Genomic DNA, 11,125 nt, shown 5'->3' with positions numbered 1-11,125 from the left:
TGGATATTGACGGGGATGGGGTAAGCCTACTTAGTCAATACGCATGCCATGGATAGTAATTAGACACACACTGTCTATTGTGTAGGAGAGTTCAAATTACATTATTAGCAAGAAAAATGTAGACGTGATCAAGGAAACAAATTAGATGTCAATACTTGAGTGATAGCACCAACACATACCTGGTGTATTGAAAAGTTTTGGCTCTACCAACCACACGGACATTATTATTGGAGGGCGGCTAAACACATATACAATGATTTTAGATCATTGAAGTTGGGCGTTTGTTGTAATATCAGGTAAGTAGCATCTAAACGTTGATTAGACTGGAATGTTTTTACACAGTCTTTAAAGATGCTCCATCGCCGACAGAGCATTAACAATACTCCAATGATTTTATTTTGCTTTTTGGTGCAAGCGTAATCAGTACTTCATTCCATAAAGGACATAGTGCTACGGATTTTTTTCGGGATGCAATTAATTAATAGTTTTATCTTGAAGTAAAATTAGAAGATCAAACTTTTCAATGGTGGTAATGGTATTAAGTAGGAAAGTTTGTAACTGAAAACAATACTAAATCGTCTACTACTGCTTTTAATATAAAAATACCTTATTTGGGTTTATAAAGTCCGGCAAAAACCGGAAGGATAGTCTTTGTAAAATACTGTTTTTCCCCAATTTATAATGGCCATTGAACTACCAGGACGTACGCGACACTGATATAGCGTATAATCTTAGCTTTTTTATGTATCGGTATATTAAAATAGGTGGAGCCTCGGGAAATGGACAAGGAACTTGCCATATCTCTCAATCCCATACTTAAACTGTATAGTGTCTCGATCGAAACGTCTCATCTTGCACAGGTTTGTTTGTTTGTTTGTTTGTTTGATTAATCAACGTCCTATTAACAGCTATGGTCATGTAAGGACGGCCTCCCATGTATGCGATGTGTTGCGTGTATGTTGTGCGAGGTGCGTGTTTTAGGAGACTGCGGTATATTCATGTTGTGTCTCCTGTGTAGTGGAACTGTTGTCCTTTTTATAGTGCTATATCACTGAAGCATGCCGCCGAAGACACCAAGCAACACACCCCACCCGGTCACATTATTCTGACAACGGGCGAACAAGTCGCCCCACTCCCTGTTTGCTGAGCGCTAAGCAGGAGCAGAAACTACCACTTTTATAGACTTTGGTGTGTCTCGGCCAGGGGACAGAACCCAGAGCCTTCCTCACAGTGGCGAACGCTCAACTCAAGGCCAAAAGTGAGGCGGTGCCAAGGGAGGCATTAGGAAAGATAAAGTCAGTTAGGAAGAAGAGAAAAGATAAGATCCTAAATTTAGTCGCCTTTTACGATCATGCAATAGGGGCAGCAGGTACAATTCTAACGCCCTAGACACCAAGCAACACACCCTACCTGGTCACATTAAACTGACAACGGGCGAACCAGTCGTTCCACTCCTTGTATGCTGAGCGCTAAGCAGGAGCAGAAACTACCATTTTTATAGACTTTAGTGTGTCTCGACAAGGGGAGAGAACCCAGAGCCTTCCTCACAGCGGCGAACGGTCAACTCAATGCCAAAAGTGAGGCAGTGCCAAGGGAGGCATTAGGAAAGATAAATTCAGTAAGGAAGAAGAGAAAAGACAAGATCCTAAATTTAGTCGCCTTTTACTTTCATGCAATAGGGGGAGCAGGAACGATTCTAACGCCCTACCTGCAGGACATTCTTGCACAGGTAACTGTTCCGGAAATCTTGCTGCATACACTATTTTCCTTGATTTGTTTTGTTGTTTTTGTTTATACAGGTCAAAGATCAAACACTTAGACATGGATGCGACTCATGTGCATTTAATATGGATTCCCTATCACTTTCAATTAGCTTTCGCTTGGGTTTATCTTTCAATCTTTAAGATGATACATTGCCAACAAATCGTATTTTTTTTCTTAATAAAAAAACAGGAGCAGGCGAATAAGAAATATTCAATTGCGTCCGGAAAAAATCCATAGCACTATGTCCCATATGGAATAACCTACTGTGTGTGCGTGTACCGAATGCAAATCAAGTTTTCTTATACAATTGGTATTTTTCTCAACGAAAACAGGAGCAGGCGAATTAGAAATAATTAATTGCGTTCCAAATTCTTTATATGTAATTATCTGTTTATGAGTTGTTTGTTTAGACATACATGTATATACACACATGATTAAACACCACTTATTGTTCAAATGATGCATATCGTTTACACTCGGCATTGAAGCATCTCACATGTGATTGAATTCTAAGATTGAAATTGGTCATTCCATATAGGAGTCGACGAGTCTGGTCGTATCCAGGAAGAAAGAGATAAAAAATGACTGTCATTTCCTTTGATATGGAACAAGAGAATAAACTATACATATCATTTGAACAACAACTGATGTACGCTTATAATCGTATTTATATTATATTCATATATGTAAGCAACACAAAAATACATATTAAAATATTTTATTTAGCTTTTGGTGCATGCACAATCAGTACTTCATTCCATATTAGGGCATAGTGCAACGACTTTTTTTCGGGACGCATTTATTTATTTTTAATGTTATTAATTTCAATTAAAAATAGAAGCTCAAAGTATTCAATGGGGGTACCGGTGTAAAGTAAGTTACTTTTGTAACTGAAGAAAAATACTAATTCGTCTGCTCCTGTTTTTGAAAGAGGAAACGTTCGTCAGCGGTGGAGAATCTTAACGATTCTTCAAATCTGATATTTCATTAAAGTATTTTGTTTCAATCTCAATTGCAAACCTTTTAACTTAATTAGCTAAATTGAATCACTAGCGAATAAAATCAGTCATACAGAATCTGGTAAAGCTGGTAAAATTAATTATGACTGTATTGATACCTACTCCTTAATTACGTCGCTGAATTCAAACGTCGATTTTTTAGGACAATATCAGCCTGTGGTTTTCATAAAAGGGTTGTCGTGGGGTATTTTAGGTGGACGGACATCTAGTTTGCATGTTACAACACCTCCCTACCATTCCATGGGGCACACTTTGCAAGCGCAATAGTGCCACATGTTTGCTCCATACTGAAATAACAAAGCAGAATAGACTTATTCAAGCATGTGTGCTATTGTTATCAAAAATGCTTTAGTTGAGTAATATATTTCTGTTACAAAGGTTTGATCAGGTTTTGGATATTATTATTGAATGGAACAATGTCAAAGTTTTAAACCCGATAAGGTAGCGATACTTATCTAGTTTCAGTTAAATAGTCAAACATAACTAGTAATTAGGTTAATTTGTTTTCCTGAACAAATCTACAACATATTTGTATTGCACATTGTACATCTGTGTGTCCTTAAGCTCAATGGTCGTGAACCTATTGAGCTTTTGCAACGTAGAAATTTGAATGCAATGGCAATAAAAGGGATAAATGAAAACTTAGCAATTGATTTTTGGTTATGATTTATCAGGAATTATAGCAGTTGTAGATGATATCGAGCAAATATTTCATATATGTAGGCGATACCATTGTTCTAAAGATGAGATAAGTTTATTCTGGTTCAGGATAACAACAGATACCAAAATTACATAATATTGAATTTATAAACAATATGTTTAACTTACGATGTACAGTAATTTTAAAGTTTGATGCTATAAAAGTCCTGGGTTGATGTTTTACTATAATTTGAACATTTAAATTAAGTTTAGAAGTGCATTGCAACAAATCTGCATGTTTTGTCCCATATACACCGGTTTAACATTTTCTTTTTTCAAACATAGTCTTTGTTTCATATTATTATTTCTAATCCCCATCAATGTACACACATAATGTATCACCGCCCGATCACGATCGACCTCACACCTGACCGCCTTCGTGAAATGCAAGACAGCGACCGCCCCTAGCTTATATACAGGAAAAAATCAAAATCGGCTAAAAGCCTATTTTAATTTCATAAAATGTGTCTACACAATGTGTTGTTGTGATTTTGATATATTTAATTTTTCTTTGTTTTCATACCAAATCTGGCTTTCTGATTGACCAATATTTTTTTGCATACCACTATGAAAAAATATCCGAGAACGGCGCGAAATCCCGATATAATCGTGGCGTCACAAAAGAGACATTGACGTTGCGTATTGATTCGGAAAAAAAGAATCCCTTGAAATACCACTATAATGTTACATTTAAACATACTTCATTTTATCAAATAGAGTATAAAATTTATTATAAGTATTGATGTCAGTATTTTTTAATTTTATCGGGTTATGAAAAAAAAATTGTTTGCAAATTTTTGTGAGAATCCGCTATCCCGATAGAATTAAAAAATACTTAGCAATGCTTAAACGAAAAACGCCGTAGATTTTCCCAGTTCCGGATACCACTGTAGCCTTTGGACGGCCGTCACGTACTAATGCGTGATTATGCATTAGAATAGTCAAACAAACAAACAAACTTCAATTATTGTTCACATTGTGCTTTTGAATATCATAACCACATATAAATATATATTGTTACAGTTTTTTTAAGATAGGGACATATGTCTACCTTGACACTAGCCAGTGAGAAAATACAATGGAACTTCCTTAAGACTTTTATTGTCCGCTGTAAAAATAAGACGTTTAACCTAAGACAAATAATTACAACAATAATACATACCGCTGTTGATGTCACGGTCGGGAAACTTTCATTCTATTTAAGTGAAGTCCGGGTTAGAGAAGTAAATACTGGGTGTATTTGAGACATTTGTGACAAAATTCAGAAGGATCGGTTTTCGGAACTAGTTTTATTACTATATATTAAAAAATGGTCTTGTTTTAGAAGGATCACTTAATTTTTGAAGCCAATATGAGGTAAGCAATATCGGTTTCATTGTGATGGCTATAAATAGTGGGGTTTTTTCCATATAATCGCGCCTCTTGTTTTAAAGCTCGATACGTTTTGTTGATGTTTATTCCCTTCCTTGGAATGTGACAAGTCTGTTAACGTTACATCCAATTAAACGTGCTCCGTTGCCGACAGAGTATAAACGTTACTCATCATTTGAACAATAATTGGTGTTTAATCGTGTATAAATACATGTATTTCTAATTAACACAAAAAATATATAAAATTATATATTTGCTTTTGCTGCAAGCACAATCAGTACTTTTTTTCATTATGACACAGTGCCACGTATTTTTTTCGGGATGCAATTAATTATTTTGATTATTTTGAATGTTTTCATCTTAAAGTAAAATTAGAAGCTAAAACTTTTCAATTGTGGTAATTGTGTAAAGTAAGTAGCTTTTGCAGTCAAAGAGAAGGATGACGACTTGGGGGTAAAGTCAAGGTTGCAATCATAACGATAATTGTTAATTGTGTCCGATTTCACGAAATGTCGAATGTATTGACTATTAATCAAGCGCCAGTGTATTGGCATGGATTTACTCAATATTATTTTAATATTGACATTTAGGTTGTCATCCTCAACCAGAATGACAGAAACAGACACCATGCGGATAAAATATGCTTGAAATTGTGACACATTTTCGTCATTCATTAAATATGAGTTCATTATTTTGCAAAGGATTCTATTTGAGAATAGGAGGAATATTCATGTGAAGTATTAATGGTATCTGTCCACTCAAAACATAAAAAAACGGCAAAATATTGATACCTGAACAGAACGAAATGAATCGTTAGTACAACGTTAAAAGGGCCAACCTACTCTTTCTGATACATGGCCACACACTGAAGTACATTCAATTTGAACAAAACTATTCAGTAGTAAATATAAATTTCTTTATGTATCATGAAATTTTCGTTGATACAAGAATACAATAATTTTTTTTTAATATCTCATAATGTAACGGCGTATATCATTTACCAGGTTTGAATTTTAATTTTCAATCGATTAAATATCATTATAGTTCAATATTTACAGTCAGTTGTGAATTGATAATATAAACCCCGTTGATTTCAACCAAAGGCTACTGAACTTTATTTCTCGATAAATTGAGTATGACACGGGCATTTTTGAGACACGCGGATAAATATATATACATGATGGTCCTCATCAGAAACTGTTAGTGTTTTAAGTACCGACCGAAGAACATATGAGCTATGGAAAAAATAATTCACGGTCCATTCCAAATATCGATACCCTACTCAACTTTATCCTTCGATAAAACAACCAGAAAGATACTTTAATCCTTAATTGTTTTGTTATCATATGACGTCAAAAGTGACGTATAGAATATGATGTTCAATAAAATTGAATTCTTGGTCGGTGTTGCATTTACATTTTATCACTCAGCTGCCGGAGCGCATGATTCTTTGGTCCAGGGCCGTGATTTTTCACGCCGGAGACTCTAATTCGATTCCTCATCGTGGCACTCGACAGGAATGTGAATCTTCCTTGTTTTTGTACATTAGAGCTGAACTAAATACACCATACAAGATTTGCTGAGAGTGTTAGGTTCAGATTTGGGAAACACGGAGAACAGTGTGAAGGAAGCGTGCAGGATGCTGGGAACTGACTGCGGGACGGTGGTTTTTTCTCTGGGTACTCCGGTGACCCTCCACTATCAAACCTGGCACGTCCTTCAAATACACTGGCTGATAATAGAACGTAAAATAAACAAACCAAAGCATGCAGGTGTGGCTTGCACAAAGTGCTAAATACTGTCATTGTGATTATGCTTCTTAGTTTGTGTTTAAAATGAAAAACGTTTCCTTTTTATTAAAAATTTACAAATAAAACTCAACGATGAAATGCAATTAACAAAATGTCAAAAGCATTGATGGTGAGATGTAAACCATCCCTATTTCAAATAGATTGGATACAATACACTATATTGTTGTTTTTGATAGTACTTAAAATATGTTGTTAAATTTCAGATATTGCCTTTCTTACAAAATTTTGATTATGGCTGCGAAAACCACTCGGAGGAACTTTCTCATCTTTACTATAATAATAGCAGCATGCTTTATAGTGCTATTTCACCGCCGTCACGTAGTCAGCACAATCCAGGCATCAATGGCCCAAGTCTTGCGGAGGGACGTCTTCTTTCCCAGTACAGATCAGGTAAGTAGCATCATTAGTATGTCTCTAATGTAAACGTACTCAATTTGACGCAACCAAATAGCGCAAAATAATGATTTTTGATAGGTCATCATAGTGATGGGCTCGCGCATTCGTAATAAATGTTGCATGGACTTAGAAAATAGATTAGCGCGAAAAGCGGTTAGTATGATTACAGCTAAATATACATTGAAGTATTTTGATAGCTTAGTTTTGTTGTTTATTGATATTATCTTAGAATTTAACACCATACGTATTTTGTGCCTGATATTTAGTCCCGTGATGGCCGCTTTATGCATATAATACTTCATTCGAGAAGCATACATAAAATAAAAAAAATATTCTCTTGCTGTAACTTCTAAAAGCAAGATTAATTGTAGTTCCCCCTCCCCATTTTGGCTTAGAACAATGATATATACAGCGATTGGTATCTTATATTACCTCCATGTGACATTATAATAAAGACGGGTCGAACTGATGTACATGATATATAATATGTGGAATAGGCCACACACATACATTGTAATGAGGTTTTATGTTTCGTATATGTTATCCGATAAAATCTCCCATAATGTTCCCAATCTATTGTCATGTATTGTATGACCTTGGTATTGAGCACAATGCCGTTGGTTCATTGAAGTTTGTTTTGTTTTGTATTTTATTTTTTGATGCGCTTAAAGTCACAAAGAATAAATACACTGAGGATGTAGGGTATTATCACCTACCTATCAACATTTTACACAATGCATAAAAGACCATGTAACAATATGTTTACTCAAGCATTTTTGTGTGTTTTTTCAGTCCATTTAAAAGGTTATGTTGTAATGAAACGCTTAACTATTGAACTATGCTGGAACTTTGAAATATAACTTAAACGATACCATCGCTCTGCATTCATTATAAGTATTTGTTCTATGTCCTGCTATTGTACGTGTTGGTAAAATCATATGAATTAGACATTTGATATAATTGGCTGAAGCCTCCAGTCCATCATTAATAATTACAATGTACAACTAAACTTGTGTTATTCGGTATGTTATGTTAATTTAATTGATCTAATTGTTTTTAGGACATAAGTGTCCTCCACATATAAATTATCATGTCAAAGTAAAATTGTTGAGGAAATTTGCGACCCGAGTCCTACGTACTTTTTCTACAACTTTGGCTGAATATATTTTCATTGTGCATACTGCGAGGATGTTCAGTACAATTTGCAATGAAAATTGGACCATAAAGCGGGTCGCAAATAACAATTTTACTTTGACAGGATATTTTACTAAACCTGTATACGCACAGTGTGCAATGTCTTTATTTGAATTCCCCTTAAAGAAACTCATAGAAGGACGAATCGGGCAATTTCGTTTTTTACCTAAGGAAAGTAGGTAATTATGCAAATAGTTCCATTCACTAGATTTTACAAAGTAAAATGTATAGAGAAACATACAGTATTTACATTATTTCTGAGATATCGGTTTCAAAGTGACTGTGTATAACAATTAACTATGCTGAAGGAAACATTGATAATTTGCTGTGGTTCTATTTGCTGTGGAAAATTGTTCACGACTCAATGCACCAGGCTTTTTACGATTTTTAGTTTAATGTGCAATATTTAAAAAATATAAAAAAAAAAAAAAAAAAAAAAAAAAGAAAAAGGGGGGGGGGGGGGGGGGGTGGGGGGACGACACCGGTTGAAAACGTCAGGTGAATTATATAGGTAAGCATATACTGTCAAAAGTAGTCGTGATACGGAATTACGACCAATATACAAAGCTGTATATTTAGAAATATCCGAACTGAAAATGCTAATTAAAGGGACAATTCACTCAGGCTAATTCTTTTACATAACCAAGAAGCAAAATATAGCATAAATGTATTGTTCTACATTTCTTATGAAACATATAACGTAAAACATTGACAAATTCCACGACATTGTTAAGTATTTTAATTAATATCGTTGAAATACAATGTATCAAATCGTTGATCAATACGTTCAGCAGGTATGGACGCTGTACCCATACCCGAGCCTAAGTCACGCACGTTAAACAAAAAAACTACATAACCACTGTGAAGGTGATAAAATGATTTTTAGACAAGACAATTCACCTAATAAGGTAAACATACTACTGTCAGAGCGATTTGAGAAGTTCTAGACAACAGTTGCATTACTCTGCGAGCAAGGGACAGGGTTCGGCATACAAGAAGTTCGACCACAATGTGTAATGGCGGACTGCGAGCGAGTTTGAACATCTACACACATGTCACCATAATGGGCTTTTCAGGCATATCACAGTAAAACTAACTAATCTAATTTCCATTAGAACTGGGTTTTTTCCCGATATTTGTACAAATTTTAATGTTCTCTTAGACTGAATTGTCCCTTTAAGGAAGTTGGTCTTCATATACAAAGCCGTATATTTAGAAATATCCGAACTGAAAATGCTAATTTAGCAAGATGGTCTTCATATACAAAGCCGTATATTTAGAAATATCCGAACTGAAAATGCTAATTTAGCAAGATGGTCTTCATATACAAAGCCGTATATTTAGAAATATCCGAACTGAAAATGCTAATTTAGCAAGATGGTCTTCATATACAAAGCCGTATATTTAGAAATATCCGAACTGAAAATGCTAATTTAGCAAGATGGTCTTCATTATAAACGCTGTCATACGGTTGTAGGTCGAATTAGTAAAATCCGTTAAAACTGTACCGGACATATGTTAAGTTATAATCATTGTTATGTATAAAATTTCGATGTTAATTATAAATCTACTAATTAGCCGGTTGCTCGGTTTAAAGATTTTTTGAGTAACCGCTTTGCCAATTCTGACCAGTGTGACAACCCTACTTTATGTTAATTTCATTGATACTGTTTTAAACTTAAAATACTGTAATAATGCTATCTTACAAATGTTTATTCTTTATAGAACCCCATTCCGGAAACAAATACCTTGCAGACTCTAGATTTAAAAAACGTATCAACTCTGTATTTTAGGTAAGTTAAACATAAACCTCGCTGAATATGATCTTTCTTCCGATAGAATTTTTTATCTATTTATTTATTTATTTATTTTTGTAATGTGGATCTTTAGGTCGTATTAATACTCTTGGAAAAGCGATATGTTCAAGATTCAGAATACGAAAGCAAAGGCTAGGTGTGAATTTGGGCGCTCTGGTGGTCCTGAACGAAATTTGTACTTTTTGTTTATATGTATATATATATATAGTGGTCAGGTGGTCATGATATGACGTTTAGGTCAGGTCAGAGTTCATTTCGTTTTATTGGAGGGAAATTTTTGTTTGGTCCAAATTTGACGAAACAAAATGATGTTTATTAGTTTAATGCTTTGATCTATCGAAAATAATACAAATTGAAAAAAAATATATACTAAGAACAAAGAAACATGGCAAATCTTACTTTAAACGTGAATAGTTTTGAGTGAGGATGTGTTTGCTAAGTCAGCTTTTAAACCGTTCGAGTTGAGGTGATTGTCGCACATCGCAAACTTAAATAAAGTTGTTCAAATGTAAATTTTGCACTCGTAAATATGTTTGCGCGTGGGCATTTTAAAAGAGATTTAAATATCGAAATAAGGAAGTAATAATAAAGATGTATACGCTGCAAATAATTCCACTTCTACAGTAGGTGTCTTTTGTTCATACTTTACAGATATGTAAACTCACTTCAAGTTTTTTGTCCAGTGAAGAAGGTTTATGGTGGCGTCAAGTTTGGTTGGTACACTTGCGACACAGTCAGGAATGGTAACCCATGTGTGGCCTATATGATAGCGTAAGTATAATATTAGTTTCATCTGCCATAACTGGGTGTAAATGTTGGCGACATATTTTACTTCTGTAGTCTGAAATCCATGCGTTTTGATAAATTAAGCTGTGAAAATTATTCATACAAACAACCAAACATGTATGATGCCTTATAAACATTAGGTACAAAAAAGTTTATGCACTATGAAATTATTGTTTTTTAATGCAGTAGGTATTTTAAGATATGGAAACACACCTGCATAAATCACTTTAAATTTTTTTGATAACACTGTGAAATGTAAAATGAAATT

General features: G+C 34.5%; 1 protein-coding gene across 4 annotated transcripts; it reads left to right on the top strand.

Annotated features, from left to right (window-relative positions):
• LOC138326908 (uncharacterized) lies at positions 1–10,866 on the top strand. Of its 4 annotated transcripts, XM_069272886.1 has the most exons (5): positions 1–296; positions 765–860; positions 6,868–7,054; positions 9,980–10,047; positions 10,723–10,866. In XM_069272886.1, the coding sequence occupies exons 2-4, from the start codon at positions 780–782 to the stop codon at positions 10,045–10,047; spliced, it is 336 nt and encodes a 111-aa protein (XP_069128987.1). In that variant the 5' UTR covers positions 1–296; positions 765–779; the 3' UTR covers positions 10,723–10,866. The 4 variants fall into 4 exon arrangements, 2 of the variants coding, with proteins under 2 accessions (XP_069128987.1, XP_069128986.1); XR_011208973.1 differs by lacking the exon at positions 765–860 and having other exon boundaries at positions 10–296; positions 10,723–10,865; XR_011208974.1 differs by lacking the exons at positions 1–296; positions 765–860 and adding an exon at positions 1,394–1,729.
• Positions 10,867–11,125: the final 259 nt, after the last annotated feature.

This window comes from Argopecten irradians, chromosome 7, assembly GCF_041381155.1.
Source record: "Argopecten irradians isolate NY chromosome 7, Ai_NY, whole genome shotgun sequence".
NCBI lineage: Eukaryota > Metazoa > Mollusca > Bivalvia > Pectinida > Pectinidae > Argopecten > Argopecten irradians.
Note: the sequence above shows the minus strand (reverse complement) of the source record. Positions and strands in the feature narration are given on the sequence as shown.